General features: G+C 39.6%; 1 protein-coding gene across 14 annotated transcripts in view; it reads right to left on the minus strand.

Moving 5' to 3' along the window:
- The window catches only part of ABLIM1 (actin binding LIM protein 1), a 198521-nt gene that overhangs the window by 76494 nt on the left and 99499 nt on the right, over positions 1-22528 (minus strand). For all 14 annotated transcript variants that reach the window (XM_060274773.1, XM_060274770.1, XM_060274768.1 and 11 more), the window contains exons 3-4: positions 12054-12237; positions 10761-10870 (exon numbers count right to left, since the gene is read on the minus strand). In XM_060274773.1, coding sequence (XP_060130756.1) covers positions 10761-10870; positions 12054-12237 — 294 coding nt within the window. The remainder of the gene's footprint in view (positions 1-10760; positions 10871-12053; positions 12238-22528) is intronic.

Raw genomic sequence — 22528 nt, forward strand, 5'->3', positions numbered from 1 at the left:
CATCTGGCTGGCAGACCAGGCCACATGTTGCATATATTATTTTTAAGTTTAGATACAGGCAAATATAGCCCTGTCTTTGAAAGAAAACAACTGACAATTTTCTTCCAGCTTCACCAAAATGCAGGAATATTATTAATTTTATTTTTGCATACAGCTACTCTAATTAGCATCCAGGATCAAACATTTCCCCCTTTCAAGGAGTTGGGGCTGACAATCCTTTTTACATATCTCATTCCTCTCATTGTCCTTCACATTTCTACCCTCTAGATGGCAGTAACTCTCTAAATGTTGTCGTGAAAAGCTAGTACAGTAGGTAGAATATGTAAGGGGTGCGGGTATAAAAGATCTGTTTTTTTTGTTTTTTTAAGGGAACCAGAGCTTCATTCTCTGCTTCTCTTGGGTATAGGTATAGAAAAAGTGTACTAAAAAAAAGAATTTCAACAGATATTTCAGGCTGGTTAAAAAAAGGGAACAGGCCATTATGCCAGACCCAACTTCAGAACTTGGGAGTAAAGGTGGCCTTGTCCTGATTTTCTGAAATTATCTGAACCAAGAAAAAAGCTAAGGGAATAAAAGTTGCATCAGGAAGTATGAATGGATCTACCTTCCTTTACATGACACCTTAAAGTATATTTTCATAAGGTATTGCAAAACTGTGGTCATAAATGTTGGAACCAAAAAGCTACAAGAACATTTTCTGCATTGAAAATCGAAACAGAAAGTCAATTCAATAAATAAATAAATAAATAAATAAATAAATAAATAAATAAATGTGTTAAAAAACCACATATGATTGTGATTTGTTCAAATAACCAACATTTTAGTGCAAAACACTAAAAATCTGGTTCCATTATGAATATTAAACTTTTAAAAATATTGCAACTGGCTTTGTCATTAGGACAAGAAATAAAAGAAAAAAACAAAGACCCATTTTGATGCTTCAGTATCTCAGCTTCACTATTCGCTTTTGACATCCTTATATCAATTCACACCAACTGATGTGAAGCAGCATTCAATGAAGAATGAAAGGCAAACCAGTCTAGTCACTGTGGGAAAGGACTAGTTCAATTAGTATAAAAAACCTGATCTGTGCAGTTCAAACTATGTATTCATGGAACCTTTTGAGTGTAAATGCCCAGAAAGCCATGGGTTATACAACAACATTATCTTGTGCCAATGTGGCTACTGGAACCTCTTGCTCTTATATTGTAAAGAAATATCACTATATTGTCATGTGAGAATTTTTACCCTGGCTACAAGTTTCACAAATCCACGAAAAGTCAATTAGACTTCCAATAGCTACTGTTTTTATTTATTATACATGCCCTGTAACATGTTTTGCATAACTGCAAAAGCATGCAACATACTCTCCAAATCAATGAAGTGATGTCACTGAATGTTGGACTAGCTTGTTATACTACAATTCTTAAATTATAATTTCCTTGTAGCATCTAGCTGCTGGACAGGATACTGAACTAGAAGAAACACTGATCTAACCAGTGAAATGAACACTGCCATTGTGTCTTACTTGTGAGCTTTCCAGAGATGTTTCACTGGCCAGGTCAGTAGACAGAATATCAAGTTAGAAGGACCATTAGTCTGATCCTGGATGACAGTCTTTATATTCAGACAGTACAGGTCAGATGTCCCCAAATGGTACTGACTCATAGTAAGCAAAAGCCCTAAGTTGCATATATTTTGGTTAAAAAGGAAAATGCTCCAGGGTGACTTTAGAATGTCCAAAAGATCTCCTATTGACTGTCCAACAGCCAGGAATTTGAACTGGCTATTAACAAATATGAAAATATATATACTTGGGGGCCAGACATGAAGCTGCTCTGTTTGTTGCAAGAACCAAATGTATTCAGACTATGGACAGTGAAGAGATTGCTTCTTCCTATCTGCATCACTTGCTTAGGTGCTCTGCTCCCTTGGCGTGCCTCAGTGCTTGCTGACTGTATAGTTATAGGTATTTTTAATTGTTCAATGTACCCCTACATTGATTAAGCAGTTTATACATTCCTTAAAATATAATCATCTTCCTCCTCCAAACTTATCCACTATAATGGACCCATCCAATGATTTATCATGTACAAATGTGGAAAAAAGAATTCCACAATTCCATTTATCTGTACCTTGTTTTGATAAAGAGAGCTATAGATGAGACCCCATATTCTGAAATGCACAATAATGCAGAGCCCATCAGCCAAGTAGCATCAAGAAATAAATCTGTCAAAGAAAATGCTTCAAAGCCAATTTATTTTACTTTTGCTAAGAGCAAAACAAATCCTTGCCAGCAGCTACAGAAGAGCCTTGCCATCAAAAGTGGCATGCATACAACAAAGGGACCCAATTTCCTCAGGGAAATGAGCTTTATCTTCTAACAGAGTAATGATCAGAAGCAAGTTTTACTTGACGTCCAAAGTAAAAGCTTATTTTTTGAATTGTGAAAAATATCTTGATTTGTGTCTTTCAAATAGTTTACATTTCAGGGGGGCAGGGAATCCAATTATGTGGCAGTATAAACAGAATTATTACCCCCCCCCACACACAACTGCTGCAAAAAAGCATTTGTGTGTGTGTCTGTGTATAGTTACTTACTTAAATACAGTAGTATTATCGAGCTTAAAAACAGAAATAGATGGTTGTCTGGGAATTACTGGCTACATCAGAGGTTTTCAAGTTTTCTATTTCCAGAGAACATTTTGCACATCAACTTATCTCCTAAGAATCTCCTGAGCATATGCCACAAAAACCACGCACGCTCCAGTGGATTATGGAGCATGTTTTAAGATGCATGTTCTACAGCTGGTGAGACTTATCATAGCACCTGGTGGACAGCTTGACAATTCCAGAACACAGCTTTGTGGCTGCACAATTTAAGGCAAGGCTGGGATACCTGAGGTCCTCCAATTGTTGATGGACTACAGTTTGTACCATTAGCCATGCTGGTGAGAGACTACTAAAGCTACAGCCCACCATCACCAGGAGGACTGCAGCTTCCGCATCACCATGCTAGGGGAGGACCATAAAGATGAGATTGTCCGCTATTATTATCATCACTCTTTATTTTTCTTCATCATTACTGCACGATTCTCTGAAACACCTTTTGACAAGCATTGCAGATTTGCAGACACAGTCTATCCTCCCAGAACAAATTAGCCTGTGGGGAAAATAGTCAAAGGCAGTGTTTTTCAACCACTGTTCCGCGGCACACTAGTGTGCCGCGAGATGTTGCCTGGTGTGCCGTGGGAAAAATTGAAAAAATCGATTTATATATAGTCAATATAGGCACAGAGTTAATTTTTTTAACATTTTCTAATGGTGGTGTGCCTCGTGATTTTTTTTCATGAAACAAGTGTGCCTTTGCCCAAAAAAGGTTGAAAAACACTGGTCAAAGGGAGCCTCCAGGGTGATAGGGTCAATCTGTATGGTATCTCAAATTTTAAACTTTTAGGTTCTCATACGTCTGTTTAATTCAATTTTAAGTCTTAAGCGGTTTGCTGTATACTGTTTATAATATGCAGATTTTATTTTTGTGAATGTGCTGTTGGAGCTGGTTTACAACCGTAAATAAAAAAAATTAAAATTAATTAAAGCATTGTTATTAAAGGTTTGCTTTAGTCCCTTATCAGTACTTCATACAATAACTGCTTATAATTCAAAACAGACAGTATTTTTGGCCAAACACACAGCAGCTCTTAAAGGTCTAGTTTTGTGTTAGTATATTCAAACCCACATCAATCGGAAGAATTCAACTGCAGCTATCATGCTCCTGGACAGTCATTGTGCCATTGTACTTAATGAATATACAGAGCAACTAACTGAACAGTGAAGGGCAGCATACAGTAAGACAAGAAGCAGGTAGGACACAGTCCCATCTAGTGGAGTTCTAGGCCATCAGTATACATGCCCTTGTACTAACTGAAGAGCTGGCTCACTGATGAGGCAGGATGAAGCGCCAGTCACAGCGCGCACGTACACACACACACACACACACACACACACACTGCTTCACCACTGCAAGAACACTCCCCCTTCTCACCCAGTCTGTGAGAGCAGGGAGTGTTCTAGCATGGTGCATTGCCACTCCTCTTTCCCACCTCTGGGACGAGAAGATGCGCTGCAACGCCTTGTGGAATGCTTCCTCCTCTCACTGACTCTGCAAGAGGGGAGGCGTTCTGCTGCTGAGCTTTGCCACTGAGCGGGAAGGGAGGTTTGGCAAGGGAGAAGTGCTGCCCAAAGCTCCCCCAGTCCAGCCCAGCAGGATGGCAAGGCTTTGCACTGGTTGCTCCTTAAGAAACCTGCACAAAGCCTCCCTGTTGGATGGGAAGGGAGCTTCATAAGACATTTCTCCTTAAGGAGAAGCACTTTCCAAACCTTCCCCACCCCAACCTGGAGGAGTGGTGAGGCTTTCCAAGGGATTCTCCTTTCTGAGCCTTTGCAAATCCTTGTCACTGGGCATGTGGTGGTGGGCATTCTACAGGAGCCTTTTCGCCTCAGGCCCCAAAACGTCTTCGGCCACCCCGACTAACTGTACAAATGTGCAGTTAGGCGCTACATGCTAGTCTGAAAGCACAAAAGTCTTCTCTATAAACACCCCTCAAAAAACTCCCAGAACTCTCAGTGAACTGTTGCCAAGGCCCATCAGAATGCAACACTTTAAGAAACAGGGAACAGAGAGGATTATCTGCTACCTTTGGCCTTTGTGCAGCAGTATGGGAATATGTATACCTTGCAACAGAAGTTTTTGACAGGAGACATACCTAAAAGTGATCCAGGGATGGCTTTTTTGTGAAACCAACTAGGATTTATATTTATTGTTTGTTTCTATTAAATGGCCATTTAATATACGTATCAGTATGTGATGGTGGAGGTTTAGAACACGCATATTTGAGACTAGAGATATATATCTCATATCATTTCAAAAAGCAGCTGAGGGCAGAGTCAGAAAAAGGGAACAATACTGCTTGGGGATCTAATCTGACTGGTCTGTATTTTGCCAATGCCTGCAATAAACTGATTTTTAAAATAAAGTAAATCTATTTTGATATATCATAACTGACGTTCACCATACGCAAATGTCATGCCCTATATAATCACATTGACTGCAGCCTTTCTAAGCTGTGTTCTTACAGTTTACAACACAGTGACACTTTGTTTAAACTCTGTTCTTTCAACTTACATTGACACGAATACACATACATGCAACCTTACACACCCCCAGTTGAAATAAAAAGATTTAAAGTTTCTCTGTGCATAATCGTAACACAGGAACCTGAGAGACCTGGAAACCATACATTTGCCCTGAGAAATAGTGTGGATTCTGCAGTGGCTACTATGAGACAGCAACAAGATACCAATTTATTTTCAGTACCACAATATTTCCTTAGTATCAACAGATATATAACATATGGAGGCATTTAAACTCTAGTGAGTGTTTGTGATTGTGATTATACCAAAACCTGGTATAACACAGCAAAACAATGCACACAAACATTGGGGGTGGGGAGAGATCTTACTACAGTCACCATAAATCATGTACACAGTTATTACTATGCAAAACCAGCCCAGAAAATCACCAATAACATACGAAAAATTCATAACATAGCAAGATACATTGGGTGATATTCATGAGTTCTTGTGTATACAACCTACAGCTTATAGCAGGCATCCCCAAACTGCAGCCCTCCAGATGTTTTGGCCTACAACTCCCATGATCCCTAGCTAACAGGACCAGTGGTCAGGGATGATGGAAATTGTAATCCAAAACATCTGGAGGGCTGAAGTTTGGGGATGCCTGGCTTATAGTGTGGTATACTCATCTGAAAATTCATTCATTTTTAATAAATCATGTAAAGCATTAGGCAGGCTACACTCCAAACTTGAAAACCATATTCCATTACGTTCTCACTAAAGCACAGTGATATGGCAACCTTCTACCTCCACAGTCAAAGGCAGTATGCTTCTGAATACCAGTTGCTGGAAAAAGCAGAGTAGAGAGTGTTGTTGTACTCAGGTCCTGCTTGTGGTTTTTCCACAGGCTTCTGGCTGAGAACAGAATGCTGGACTAGGTGAGTTGTCGGCCTGATCCAGCAGGCTCTCTTATGTTCTTACACTCTTATAATGTTGTTCCCATGGGTCCCTTTACCCATATAAATATACAGCACAGCAGCATGGTGTGTGGGAGGGAGGGATGTAGGTCGCCATTAACACAGTGCCATTTACTGAAATTTAAGCTATCTTTTTTACTTCTCCTTTGAGTAAAAGTTCATTGTTGTATATGGAGAACAATAATCCACTGATGTTTAGTCTCCAAGAGTGTGAGATATATCTCACTGGGGACTTGATTAATCCTTTCAGGGACAAAAAACACACAGCAGGATTTCAAGGTCTGTCTTATCCAGCCCTTGAACAGGGCAATTTACCAGGGTCCATAGAAGTGGCTCCCTACCATCTTATGAATGCCTTGTTCACTTAATGTATGATAGGTGAACCTGTTTCACTCTGGCAGATATTTAATAGTATACCTTTTTGGCACATAAACACTTAATGTGGAGAGAACACAAGAGCATTACAAGGGCAAGGCAGGGCAGTCTTAAGTATTATATATCTGAGGGAGCTATAGGTTCTTCTGTCTCTCACGCACAATTTTTTTAAGGGTGTGTGTGAGAGCAGAGAAATAATTTATATATGGCTGGCAGGCAAAAAAAGAGTATGAGATGGAGCCTGGATATGTCATGACTGGCAAAATTAAACCTGTAGAACCACAATTAGAGTTGCATTCATTCCCAGGAGATCTAATAGTAACTGATGTTTCAAACTACAAATATAAAGAACTGATTTCAAAGGATGCTATCAACAAATCTCAGTCTTCAAGAAGATGGAAAGTTGTGAGTACATATCGAGTGATTCTGAGCTGTTGACTTGCCCCTGAGCCAATTGTGCAATTTTATAAATGTTGTACTAAGAAATCAAACCCTACACCTTTAAAGTAAATTCAAGGTGTTAGGAAATAACACCAAATGCACTCTAAGTAACTTTAATATGCATTTTAAGCAAGTGTGCTAATGGTGTTTTTTTTTGGGGGGGGGAGAAGAGATAGCTTTCTCTCTACTACTCTTCCCACTTGTAGCACATGGGAACCTCTTAGATCCATGATATTTTGATCCCTCTCAGGGTACAAGAAGAACCAATTTGCTTCCAAAGCAGCTCCATTTCAAATTCTATTCTATTTCAAATCTTTTGCAGATTTAGGAAATCTTTCATTCTAAACAGTGGAAAACCATGACAGTATGACTCAACAATAAAGACCGTAGATCAGGGGTAGCCAAAATGCTGTGCACCAGAAAATATTGGACTACAACCACCATAATCCTTGATCCTTGGCCATGCTGGTTGGGGTTGATGTGAGTTGGAGTCCAACAACATCTGGAGGGCACCATAGTAGCATAATTTATGTTCCATGTTTGGGGATCTCTGTTCACAAAGAGAATATGGACACAGGGAGATGCTATTGTTGTGGTCTGGAAGTGTTGTCAGAATAGGAGTTATAAAACAGAAAGAGCCCTGATAAAAGATCAGGGACATGGGAGGACAGCCAGAGTATTAAATATTTTCACTCTTCATTTCAGGCAAAGAAGAGGCATCATTCCAGTCGTAAATTGTTACCAGGTTAAAGTAATGTTTTGGAGCTGATCCTTGGAACAGACAATAGAGCTCTGTTTTGTTTGGTTGGTTTTTGCCTTCACTACAAAGACCAGTTTCCATTTCAATTAGTGTGCAAACTGGGACAGTAACCAAGATGACTAAGCTTTGGACTCAGAATGTTCAGCGGTGGCTGAATCCCTTCTCTCTCCATAAACAAAGACATAAAGGCAAAGTTCTCATGCTCATGGACAGAAACAATGCAGCATCCTCATTATCAAGGTCTTTTCACAGTCAACAAGAACAAAGAAATTGTGAAAAAACATGCTATTTCTACAGAAGCATGTATGTGTTAGAGGAATTCTAAATAAGAAGTGTCAAAAAGTCTCTTGGCTCTGGCCTCACAATGAAGTAACTCTGCAGTTACTGCAATCAGTTACCTATAACCTTGGCACTTTCTGTCTAAATGGCATTAAAATTTCAGGTTCAGGACTGCTCTCCATGGTCATCAGAGCTGCTATCTTTCAGACAAACTGAACAAAGGAACTTCATTTTAGAAACAACCAACAAAAGGGTGACAAGTCCGCTCACCCTTTCAGTGCTGTGGTGTTGCAGGACAGCAGAGGTTCCACTAAGGCCCTGATGAGGGAATTGTAGCATCGGTGTCCCATCCAGATAGGTGGCGGGGGGCTCTCCCCTGCCATTGTGTCATCTCCAGCCTAAGTCCTGCACATGTGATTATTCAAGGTTCCCACTCAAGAGACAACCCTACACACATAAAGATGTTTCCTCCTGCTGGGCTTGCAACGCTGAGGTTGGTGCCAGTGGACAGATCCCCATCCTTGCTCTCTATTCAATCATTAACTGCATAGTTGTGAGCATCTGAAAACTGCTCCTGTTTTGTCGCTCCCAGGGCACTCCAAGATTCCCCCCTCCCTGCAGAATGTTCCTTAGGTATATCAATTTGCTGTGCCTCAGAGACTTTTTGCAGGCTTTTGAGCCCATGTTTCTATGTTCCATACTGGACAGTTTTCAAAAGTTGTCACTTTCAAAGTACTCTCAGATTCAATGCATGGTCTCTTGTCAGTTTCAGTATTGAATTCTTCCTGTCAGAAACGGATGGAAGGAAAGGATTTCCATTCAATAGCTCACTTGTTCCTTTTTTTTTTCATCCATTCCCCTGAATTCGAAATTAATGAATTAGAAACTAATGGGGGTGCATTTATTTTACCTTCAATATGATTATATCACTGGGTTCTGAATGATAGAGTTGTGTTTATTGAGATATTTAACACACATAGCCCTTGTATGAAAATAAACTCACTTTCTCTTTCATCACAGCTAAAATATGCAACTACCTATGCTTTTAAAAAGGAAAGACAAACACCCAATATTATCACCATAAACATACGACAGAAATTTCACTGGAAGATACAATAATCCTCTTTTATCTAAAATCTACAACTGAGGCAATTGAATTTTTTTAGCATCCTTCTTTCTCTACCTATCTCAAATAAGCTTTCTTGCTAATCTACTTAACAGCAAGTAACCAGGTAACAGAGACACATCCTATAAAAGAGATTTACTTCTGAAAAGGGCTACATTAAAAAACATGACTTCAAAAGGAGAGGGAAGATTGATGAGGCCTATGACTTGCAGCTTTGGAATGAAGCGGAAGATCTGGAATATTTTGCACTAATTAAAATTCACCTGTCAGAGCAGGAGAGTAGGAACCATCACATGAGAGAAGAGACGTGGAAGACAAATGTTTGCCAGCTACATTTTTCTGAAGTTTGCTTTTTAAACTCGACTCAACTTCATTTTCTAGCAGAATTAGCACCTGGTGTTCTTAGCAAAACTTAGCATTAACATTATATTATACTTCCCTTCAACAATGACAACAGATGACCACCAGAATTTTTACCTGTATAGTATAATCTCTCTTACTCTCAACAAATGTACTCACATACATCTTTGGATGATGGGATTGCTGGTTTACTTTGCCACTATATCTCTTAACATAATCATCACAAAATTGTTTCTTCTTTATAAACTACTGTCAACAGTTATTTACAATTTAATTCCTAAGCTGACATTTAAAAAGGTGCAACTGCTGAAATTGTGAAATTAGAATCTAATTTTGAGGATCTTTTGGCATTCCTAAACTAGCAAACTAACTAGCCACAACTCACTATATCCACTGCATATAACACTACAATAGGGTTATTATTTGCCAATTTCGCAACTATAAAAATCTGGAATTTTATTCAGACCTTGAAAATACCCTACAGTAACTACCAAGAGGTGAGAAACGAGTGTTCAGCCATCACTACCAGTAACTGCCAGCAGTACTGAGAGATTTTAAAAACCTCAGGTGGCAATTCAGGGTGGCTGAAATGTTTGTACTTAGAAAACAGAAAAGAGCTAATCCTTTCCTGTAATGTTTTACTCTTTTTCCAATCAGTCCAAGTATTGACATGACCAAAATATCAGGAGATACAAGTAATTATTATAAAACATTTGTAGAGGGTTTCTAGTTGATGTACTCCAAAAGCTGAGCATTACCAGAGGTCGTGGCTTTGGGGGAAGGGAAGGGGAAACACATGGTGTACAGTAAATCAGTTTTAAAATGTTATATTAGATACAAATGTTCCATCACAATAAGGGAACTGTGAGATCAAATGTTATGTTACCACTCTCTAGACTTCAGGTTGTTTTCAGCTTTCTAAAATTCTTTTTATACGTAGCAATTACTTGAAACATTGCAAATTCACTTTCACTTTTTTCTTTTAATGGGAATCGCAGCACTTATACCAACAGGGCAAAACTAGGTTCTATATTCTCTGGAGAATCTACTATCAAAAGCACTAGGGACTAGAATGCATTTTGAGAGAAAAGAAATGTCATGGGATCAGCTCAAGAGACTAATTCACAAAATACCTTCTCCATGCATGGTTAAAAATCTAGTGCTCAGATTTCCAGAATGCAGAACTGAGCAGCCCCAGAAACAAATCAGCACTGCTCAGGTTAGACTGAACAAATGGTACAAAATAGAGAACAGGCTATCCAAGAGTTCAATTTTGTAATTTAGGAAAAGGTTACAGAGTACTTACTGCTGGAATTGGAGAGTTCTTTTGGGCTGGATGACATAGGCTGAGCACACATTTGACAAAGACAGTCTCTTCCATTAAAGGTAACCCGGTCTCCTGGTGGGAAAGGACGTCTGGAGAACGAAAGAACAGAAGGATTTAAATTCAAGGTTATCTGTGCAGTTTCATTCTTTCAGTCTCTTTCTCATCTCTCTTCAGCCGCCGCTTTTGGTGCAAATCAATATCTTACAGGAATGTGGGCCAAAAATGTTCAAAATGCAACACTGGCAAAGCTAGTTAGTTGGAGAAAATCCAAAAGACTAAATGCACCTCCACTGGAAGAGAAGCAGATGTTAGATGAGACTGACTGATAGTTTCGCTTCAAAAAAAGATATCACAGGAACAGTATGAAGAGGTTGTCCTTTTAAAAGTCTAGCATACATGAAGGTTTTCATTTGGGAAATATGGCCAATGGACTTTCTATGCTCATGCAAAAACCAACCACTTAGCAGTCTTCTGCATTCTGGACATCCAGCTTCTTTTAAGTTAAGATAGCTTAGTTGGTTAGAGCATGGTGCTGATAATGCCAAGGTTGCAGGTTCAGTCCCCATAAGGCACAACTGCATTGCAGGTAGTTGGACTAGATGATCCTTAGGGTCCCTTCCAACTCTATGAGTCTATGAATCTAAGTGCTGATCAGATGGCTCATGCTCAGCAACTGATGTGCTCAACCAGCCCCATAGTCTGAGCAATTTCTAATCTTCTCAACAGGCACAGAGTAGTGTAGGTCCCCTGGGAACAGCACTGAACTACAACCTTTCACATAAGAAGGAAAAGCTTACAGCACCAAGTATTCCCAGGCAGCCTTCCAATCAAGTACTAACCAGGAATGATCCTCGCTTAGTTTCCAAGCTCCAATGTACTCAGAACTCAGAATTACATTCACACTTAGCTTTCATGAATTATAGAATAGAAAGATGATATTGTTGCTGTTATTGTTTAACAACAACAAGAACAACAATAATATGGTTCTGTGTCACTCACCTTCAGGGGCAAATAGTGGTGTAGACAAAGTGAGTATTTTCAGCAGGAAAATAGTATTAGGGAAAAGATTACCCCTCCCCCCACTATTTACCATTTACAGGAGTGCCTGGCGTGCTATGGTCCATGGGGTCACGAAGAGTTGGACACGACTAAACAACTAAACAACAACAACAACATGTTTTATCATGTATGTAATTTTTAATATGCATCTCTTACTTTGCATTGGTACTGTCTGCAGTCCTGAAGTGGTTTATCTAATATCAGATGACTTACTTGCATACAGTGCAGGCAAAGCAGTTAGGATGATAGGTCTTCCCAAGAGCAGTTACAACTTCTCCTTCCACAAACTCCCCACAGCCATTGCATCGGGTCCCGTACATCCGCTGGTAATCCACAGTACAAAGGTAATCTCCATTCTTAATGAAAAAGCCACCTTGAGCTAAGTCACACCCGCACACTGTAGAGGAAAAACAGCAACAACAACCAATCAAACAAGAAGAACAATCTATAGAACATCAAGGAGTTGAAAAGTGCATCTGTCCACGAGTGGCTGGTGGAACAGAATATTATGAGGGATGTACTGGGATGCCAGTAGCAGCCCACACAGGAACACTCAGCCGTGGTGCGAGCAGAAGCTTGGAGTCACCTGTAAATCCCAGTGCATATCTATAGCAGTGGGGGATTCATGTTATATTATTACATATTATATTCTTTTTTCCTGCATGGTACCAGATTAGTTTATAAAAGCAGAAATCATTACAAATTCAAACTGCAACTGTCAGTTCCCCCCACCCCTTAATTTTAGTGAAGATAAGGCCAAACAAAACTTACCCTTGTTGTCTCAACCGTATCAGAAACTAGGTATAGTGCTAATTAATTCAGTGGATTTTTAACAATTCAGTTCTTCAGGGATCACCCAGTTAGCTACTATTCATATAGACCTTTTAATATACAAACTACTTCATTATCAATATCTCATTCACTCATTAAAATTATTTTTGATGTGAGTTCTCACCACTTTGATTTTACAGAATCAGAGTGAAGCAGAGAACCAGTTAGTCTATACCCAATGTAGAAATTCAAATCCAAGGCTCCACAATCTGTGTCAAATACTACTTGTCCCTTTCGCAGAATTCCATATTTTACCCTCCCTCTGTTTTACCAAAGTTATCCTACCAAAGTATTGAGTTCTTAACATCTGTCAGCACATTTATATTAACAACTATGTAATCCAGCGAGGAAGTAGCTACAATTACTTTCATGATTTGAAAGAGGAACGAGCTGACAGCTAAGGACAAGTCATTGTTTCCTCCTTGTCACCTAACACTAGTCCCCTCACTACACTCTATATCCTCTCAGTAGGTAATATAAATTACTATATCTTGTTGAAGGAGGCATCTGGCTTGCCATGTCTGAAATGAGAATGCTGGACTAGATGAACCTTGTCCTGTTCTTATGAGTTGGCAGCTTAGCTTCACAAATGAGCTAAGGCACTAGTGCTTCACATTTCAAGAGATCATCCCTATGAGGCTCTTAGCAGGATGACTTCAGTTGCCTCCTTCACAGTATTTCTTTGTAACTCAAAGCTACTTTACAATGATGACACTGTCATCTCCAGTTACAAGATGCTCCGGAATAAGGCTGGTCTTGTTGGCTTAAAGTATATATACAAAACACCAACCAAGTATATACAGCATGCCCCATTATGCTTGACATATTGGGCAACACATTTCCCCACAGATTAGCATATACCATCATCGTTTTATAAAAGGAGTCTGCATACTAACCAATCTGCTACAGAATACTCTGCATCTGAACAAACTTATGCAACCTTAATCACTATTTCATGGCCGTATTGTAAGCAATAAATAATTTTTTTCTAATAAGCCTATATGTATTATTATTATTATTCAAATACAATTCAAAATCAGCATGTACAATGGAGTAATCCCAACCACAGGTTTCTACTCCTACGTGGAAAATAGCCCAATATTGCATTAAATGAATGAGGAAAACAAGACTGTCTAGTAGCACCTTAGAGACCAACTAAGTTTGTTCTTGGTATGAGCTTTCGTGTTCTGGGTATATCATAAGACAAATGCATCTCAGGTCATTACATGGAAACAAAGTAATATGATTATTCTCATTAATAATCAGGCAATCCTTGGCTCCTTCAGGAGGAAGGCTGGAATGTAAATCTAATAACAAATAAAGAGGCTGTATTCACACTGAGCAGGGACACAGGACACCTGGGCGCAGTCTGGCACACTAGAGTGAGATGTACTTCCTTTCTATTTAAATGATAGTCATTATTTATAAATGTGAAACTGTACATATAAATTAACGTGTGCAAATTTATGAAAAGCTATGACCCCTTTCAGCCTATTTCTGAGTGATGCAGTTCTCTTTTTCTTGGGGGAGATGTTTAAGTGGTCACCCTAGCACCCCTAGAAGTCGGGTGGGGGTGTTCACATAATTTGTGTTCACAAACACCAAAAGAAACTTGGATTGCCTTCTGTTACTCAGGAAAAGTCAGTCAGCCAGAACTCAAACCTCTGAGAAGGACTCTAATTTCTAATGCCTTAACCGCTAATAAAAGCTCACATTGCTAAAAATGGATATGATACTACACTCCCTAAATTGATAGAAATATATAGAATGCCTTCTCCTCCTTTGGCTTACACATAGCTAGGCACCCACTGTGGAGTAATCACTGCTCCAGGTTATAAAGGGAGTTAGAGTAAGGACAGAAGATGAAAGCAGTCCAAATTTAGAGTCTTCCCAGGGATGGCAAATCCTCATTAATTGCACTTGCGAGTTGCATGTTCTCAGAGAGGGGATTGAAAAGTACAGTCCGAGAACTTTCCCCAGCAGTACGCTGTTATAAATTTGGACACCAAATCCAAATTTATAGCAGTGGGCTGGCATAACACCGAGATAAATCCGATTTCTTCCTACTCCTTTCTGCAGGCTAGAACTGGATTTTAATAGCTGTGTCCCACATTCAATTCACACAGAGTACGGGGGAGGAATAGCTTTAGAAACAGAGCAGAGAAGCAGCAGCAATTTCTAAGTGTGTGTCCCATTTAAGGGAGTTTAAGGCTGGCTGGTGTTACTCTCAAAATAATTAGCTTTTCAGCAATCTTATGCAGTTTGGGAGGTCCTTCCCCACCCTCCCTAAACAGAAAACACTGGTCACTTCCTCCAGCAGAGCTTCCCCCACCCCCACCCCTGCTGCAGAAAAGCTCAGCACTTTCCCCTTCTGGCATTTGAAGCTGTCAGGATTTGTTAATAAGTATGGATGACAACTCAGCCACATGCACTACAAAACAGTACATCCATCTTCCTTTCTCTCTCTCTCGCCTTTTTGGTATCCATCCAAGATCAGCACTAATAACTTAGGCCATTTTAAATGTTGTTTCAGTGTTAACTTGGCCATGCATTGTTTACACAATGTAATATATAATGATTGAAAGCCCAGTCAATTACCAAATAAGTATTAAAAAACTTGTGGGCAGGCTTTGACCATCTGCATGAATATGTCAAATGGACAGAACACTGAAGTCATGAAATGATATCCTAGAAGACAGTGGGAAAAGTGATACAGTGGTACCTCTGGTTATGAACTTAATTCATTCTGGAGGTCCATTCTTAACCTGAAACAGTTATTAACTTGAGGTACCACTTTAGCTAATGGGGCTTCACACTGCCGCTGCACCACCACTGCTGCTGCGCGATTTCTGTTCTCATCCTGGGGCAAAGTTCTTAACCTGAGGTACTACTTCCAGGTTAGTGGAGTCTGTAACCCGAAGTGTTTGTAACCCAAGGTGTTTGTAACCCGAGGTACCACTGTAATTCCATGCATGGTTCCAGGACTATTAGGTATCTTGCTTATGAAGAACTAGATGCTAATCCTTTTTGTAGCAACTCCTAGTAAGAGCAATATGGAACTGAATTGTATACATGATCAATAACCAACTGAACTGGTTTTCACATTTAGGTAGCATGCAATAGTTTCAAATGGTGCTATGCACACTCCAGGGCACAGCTGTAGAAATAGAGGTGGCAATGGCAGCTTGGGTTTCATGGACAAGAAAAAATTGAAGTGTGATAGGAAATCCTACAAGACTTTATTTGATGAAAGAAGCAAAAGATTATACTGTATGTGAGCCATATTTGTGATACTTTCTGAACAAAGCATCATTTCAAGTGCAAACTTACACTTCATAAAGGAACATATTCTGATCACAGTTCTCTCTTCTTTTCTTTTTTGCTCTATAATAAGGTCGAAAATAACTAAGGTGATTTGTCAGGTACCTTTTGTGTGATCACTTCCCTCCCACTTGTCTTAGGATGAGTTTGAATATCACCTTGTCATGATTCATTTGAGGTGATCCTACTTCTGATGATGGAACATTCATTCACTAGAGTGCTCTTCAAAATCACTCCTGAGATGAAAATCACAACTTAGCCTTGGTGTCTACAGATGACTGAGTTATGGTAATGCTGCTATGGCTTTGGAATTTTAATACTGAGAACAAGGAGAGTCCAACGAGAAGACAGCAACCCCATGTGACATGAGGAAATAACTGAACAATTTAGTTTTTAACATCTTGCCAACACCAACAGCAGGAACCAACAAGGCAGATAAATCACACATACCCCATCCCAATGCTGCTATAGCAGGTGACTTTTACTCCGAGATAGACAAGTTAGAATCATAGAATCATAGAATCATAGAGTTGGAAGAGACCACAAGGGTCATCCAGTCCAACCCCCTGCCAAGCAGGAAACACCATCAAAGCATTCTTGACATATGCCTGTCAAGTTAGATCCAGTAGGGTAAGTACAGCTGCACTTGTCATTCCTGTATAAACATGGGATTCAACCAGACTTCTTCCACTCTACACAACTGTGCAGTAGCGATCATTATGTCAATACGTATTTCCCTCAAGATTTAAAGAAGCTTTTCAGTAAATTTCTACAACAGGCTATCTCCATAGTATGAGTGGTTGGTGTCAGTTTTCATCTTTTTGACTATCTCAACTGTACCTTTCATGTCAAACAGAAGGAGTCAAGACAAACAAGGGTCTACAATCAATTGTTACGAAAGAAAGCACAGTCCATTTAATTTCAATACAGTACAGCTTGAAGGGTGTGTGTGTCATTCTACTGCAATTCCCCCACACCCAGGTCTAACAGTTAATCAAGAATGAGTGCAGTTACACACCATTCTTGCTTGATGAAGCTAACATCAACATGTACTCTTTAAGCAGGCTTCCATCGTAAGGGGACCAGTCTCGTTACCAAGAATCAAAAACTATACAAGGACATGGTTACAGGTAGGTAGCCGTGTTGGTCTGGGTCGAAGTAAAATAAAAAAAATTCCTTCAGTAGCACCTTAAAGACCAACTAAGTTTTTATTTTGGTATGAGCTTTCGTGTGCATGCACACTTCTTCAGATACCTGAAGAAGTGTATCTGGAAGTGTATCAGGTATCTGAAGAAGTGTGCATGCACACGAAAGCTCATACCAAAATAAAAACTTAGTTGGTCTTTAAGGTGCTACTGAAGGAATTTTTTTATTATACAAGGACATGTCTGGCAGGACTTTTCTTCTCCTGAATAGACAAAAGAAATTCCACCATTATATTATTAGAACCGCTCCCCTAGAAAAGACACTGTGAGGCACTTAAGTATAGCACTGGAAAGCAGCAAAGTCAAACATTTGTGAAGGCCCCAGGAACAGGAAAGGGCTTATAACAACAACAGCAACAGAATCACTGAATCAAACACTTAAGATGGCAGCCTGAGAGAACTTTTGGAGAAAAGTCTGCCTTCACAAATGAGCACTGGTTAAAGCCCACGAGTTTTGGTTCTGTTCACCTCCTCCTACTTCCTCCTCCTCCAGTACTGTATAAAAAAGTCAACAAAGCATTCTTCACCAGACACTTTGTTTCTGTTCTGGATGGAGAAAAAGAAGAGACAGAGGTGCCTCTTATGGATCAATAGCTGGTTAAATCAGAGCAAGCAGAAGGTAGAAGTAATTCACTGGCCTCAGCAGGGAAGGGCGTGCCAACCTATTGGGATAACTCTGTCATTTCTCTGCAGTTCTGAACTCCTTGCCTTGATTTTGGGACTTCTTAAGCTTGGACCAGTTTCTAGCCTCAGATTTCCTGTCATTTAGCCCAAGAGCTGCTGGGACTCATTACCTGTTGCTGATCCTGTATCTCTTTTCTGCATGAAGACAGATTTCTTCCTTACTGTCAAGGAAGAGCCTCTGTCATTGTGGGCTGGACAGGAGCCAGGACATAACTAGATGTGTGGTTGCATTCAACATGACATGCCTACTGATTTTTTAAATAGCAGCCAGACATGGAAGAGTGATCAGGATTGGGACCATGATGCACAATCCACTTAGGCTTGCAATGCCTCCTGCCCATGATGAGCACCAACCAGTATGCCAATCTGCACCTTATTATCTATGGAGAACAAGAGCTGCCTTAAGTATTCAAGTGAATCAAAACATAATAAATAAATAAATAAAAGAAACCTATCTGAAATAGAAATGCTGCTGTCAATCTCAAAATTTAATTTGGTTTCTAGAGACCTCAAGTACTTCTGCTGGGAACCAAGGTCCTTTTCTGAGTTCACCAAATGCCTGAATTACTATTAAAAATAGTCTTATCTACACCTTTAAAAAACCCACATGCTGAATCACACTGGAACAAGAGAAGAAGAAAAATAATGTAGAAGGCACCAGAATGAAATGAAAAGAAGCGTGAAACCTCAAAATTTAGGTATCTTCAACATAAAGCCTTCACATAGTCATTTTACTGTCCTCATATTCCTGATTTGAGTCTCTCTTCTTTTTTGAGGCCCTCTGCAATCTAATTGCAGACTGCAGCAAATATAGGTAACTCAGCATCCATCATCCTGCTAATGTTGGATTCACTTGCAAGCCAGGACCCTGTAGCACATTGCACACAGACCCCCAATTAGACCATATTTGGTTCAGAGAGACAGAAGTAACTAACCTTAACTGTGTTATTCTCACCGTCTATGACATTAGAAACAAGAAAAGCTAACATTTTAAAGTCTATCACGAGAGTACTTTAGCTACTGTAGGTAAATTTATACACTGCTACACTTGATCTTAGCCAAAAGGCCGAGAAACAATAGGTAAATTTGTACACTGAAGAACTTTTATTATAACATCTACCTCTGTACAGGAGAAAAATATTAAAGTCGCACATAAGATTGTCACACGTCTGTTTTGCTACATATGCTTAGTTCTTGCCTCCCAGTGCTTCTCACCTGCAGTTATGGTCAGACACAGCAAATCCAAAGATTTCATGCTTCTTCCTACACAGAACTGTTTTCCATGTTGGAAACAGTTCAATATGAAGCACCTAATTGCTTGACTGGCTTGTAACTTAGCTCTTATACAAGGGACAATTGCACATTCTTCACAGATGTGTGTAACTGAGTCCTGTTGCTGTGCTTTGTTTTTAAAGGAGAAGCTACCTTGGGGGTGGAGCGTGGAGAATGTAGAGCAGAGTAACAGAAGCACTTTCTTTTTCAAGTGTTTGCTAGCAATTTCCTCTGCACCAACCAGATTGCCAGTAGTCAACACAACATTATGCCACAAATAAGGAATGGTTGTGAATTTTGGGAACTGAGGGATACAAATGCCCATAGTTGAGAATAGGCACACTAATTATGAGTCAAACCATTGCAGATACTGTTTCATATTAGACCATTAGACAACTGGGTCTTTATATTACATACCACCATTATTATTTTTTAATTGTCGACACCTAATTACTACCTTCTGGTTTCATTGCCTTCATTCATCACTCAAAATTAGAGTAATTCTATTGAGAGAAAGATCACAAGCGAGGTCAGAGTCAGGTTGTAATCTGCTGCCAGTCTGATCCTAATTTAGATCACCTTTTCTTCTTAGCCTTTTCATCATAACACCACCAACTGGGATTCTCTAGTTTACTCCTACTTGTGCATTTGGGTGCTGTGTACAATCTGCCTGCTTTCCAACATGACAAGCAGGAGCTGATATTAAAGTGGATTGTCTTCTGAGTTTGTGACGTATAAACTACCCCCTTTACAAGTTCAGACAAGCCTAGATATCTGTAGAACACTCTGAAATATTGGAGGAGTAATGTTTTACCATTGTTTATCCAAATCAGGTGCTCTAATAAAGAATCTCTTGCATTTTAATGACTGAATTGGTCAAGTGGTCTATGGAAGCCATAAATATATGCCTCCCTAAGGTATTTCCTTCAGAACACGTATTTCCTGAATAAATTGGGGCTGTTCCTCCTATAATGATTCATAATGTATAAAAGCAAAACATTTCCCCTGAAAACTCCAAAATAAAAGGCTTTTGTTTATTTTGCTTACAAATGTGCATTTATCACAGTGTGTATGATCACACAGATATTTGTCTCAGAGGATATGGATTGGCCAGTTTCCTCCCCTGTCCCTGTATCCCTCTTTCTATTTACCATTAAAGAAAAAAGGCATCTCCTTCTGCACAAGATTAAATGGCCTTCAGAGATTCCTACAAGAACACTCTACACAGTTGTAGGGAGTCACCTTGGGCTAGAGAGGGACCCCTCAAAAAAAATAATAATCCTCAAGCATCACTAAGAGAGTCACCAGCACTTATGTTTTATTATACACAGTGCAGTGTTTTATTCTACTGGTAAGTGGGCAATCTGATCCAGAGGCTATCCAGCAACAGCTACATCAGACACCATTCCACAGCAGGCCAAGCATATCACAGCATGGGATAATCACATCAGACAATGACGGCAGAGTTTTAGGCTGAAGGTAGGTGGCCACGTATAGAACAAAGTTGCATCCTCCAGCAACTGCCACACCAAGTTTCTCTACATCCGCCCTACAAAGCTTAAATGAGCTCTGGTGGAATACGTTCCTCATGAATTGAATCTAATTATGTCTTCTAATGCAGCCATTAGAGGTGAGAATAATACATATTGTTATGATGTTACTGTCCAATACTATTCATAAATACTGCTATCAAGATATTAAGTTATTCTCACCGGTGCCAGACAGTCTGCCCTCTGAAGAATTTATTGATAGAGAACCACAGAAAGGTAAGCTGCTTCTGATAACAGTACATTCAGAGTTCAAAACTACTAGTGAATTGAATAAATCAATACCATGGAAGGCTCTAAATTAAAATCTTTGGGTAAGAGGCTTGCAAAGTCGACTTACCAATTTCATATCCAACTGGAAACCAGATGTGTTTCTGATACAGAGACCAGCTGAGTCTGAGGCCAGTTTAAAATGTTACTTTTAATTATAGATGGGAAAGTGAATATCCTGCATTTAATCCTGAGTAGTAATTTTTTTTTTAGCATCCTTCATAAACACTAAATAATGAAACTGGTGCAATCTTTTCACAAACTTGCTGTTCCTAATACATATCCCCACTTGCCTCCAATTATAGTCAATGTGTAGATCATCAAAAAAGCCTGTGAGATAAAGAACAATGGCCACACATCTAAAACAGCAGCAACTCCCCAGCGACATATCAATGTTGTGTGCACAGTGGCACAGACTTTTCATATTATAACTCAGGGAAAATTAACCTACCAGAGAATACAATTGGGGGGGGGGTACCAAACTTTAGCATTAAATGAGAAGTCTTAGAATCATTGGAAAGAGAAATATAATGTCATGCATTAAACAATAAATTACTCACCATAGCTGTCAAGTTTTCCCTTTTCTCGCAAGGAAGCCTATTCAGCATAAGGGAATTTCCCTTAAAAAAGGGAGAACTTGACAGCTATGCACTCACTTGAAAGGAGTCATAAGGTTTTTCATATATTTTTTAAGAGTGGGGTACTATCCATTCTCTTATACATTTGCTTCCCCTTCCTCACATGGCTCCCTTCCAAATGTGCAAGGATAGACTGTACCACTGGATTGTATATCTAGAGCTAAATTCATGCTAGCCCTGTTCCAGTGGTATCAGCCCATAAAATGGCCCAATTGCATTAGATGACCATTGCTGAAGCCAAGTAGGTTAGGGCTTGAGCCAATAATTGAACGGAAGACTGCCTCAGAGCTCTGTGTGCACTTCTCTGATCTCTGCAGAGGAAAAGAAAAACATGAATGGGATAAACAGCACATCAAAACAGTGCAACTGTCCTTGCTGCAAGGGCTAGTCCTGTTCTTGTTTTAAAAAAAACCAGGAGAAATGTTTGATGCAATGCTGGAGAGAAGGAGCAGCACAAAGGCTGCAGGAAGGTTGCTGTGTTTGTACTTCATGTGCTTTATTTTTAAAGAGCTACATAATCACAACTGCGCTTGAATGGTCCAGCGAGGGAACCCTGCAGGAATATGGCTTCACTAAAAGATTAATACTGATTTTAGTTTAGTGTATCTCAAATTTTAAAATAGTATCCCATGGAAACATCTGGTAAGTATGATGCAAAAGCCAAAACAGGTCACAGACGTAAGGAGCCTGAATTAATTAAAGAGCAAGCAAACAAAAACAAACCACTGTCTCCCAAAGGATATGTTGCAAAAGCTTCATCTTCTTTCTCTGGATCACCATGGCCAATACAGTTTGGAGACTAACAATTAAAGAATGAAGGGGTCAGGGAACTGTGATGTATGCTCCAGGAAAAGAAAATTCAGATTGTGTGTCTGCTTAGAGCAAACTAGAGAGCTACCGGTATGTGTTATGATTCCTGA

This window comes from Zootoca vivipara, chromosome 5 (genome assembly GCF_963506605.1).
Source record: "Zootoca vivipara chromosome 5, rZooViv1.1, whole genome shotgun sequence".
Taxonomy (NCBI): domain Eukaryota; kingdom Metazoa; phylum Chordata; class Lepidosauria; order Squamata; family Lacertidae; genus Zootoca; species Zootoca vivipara.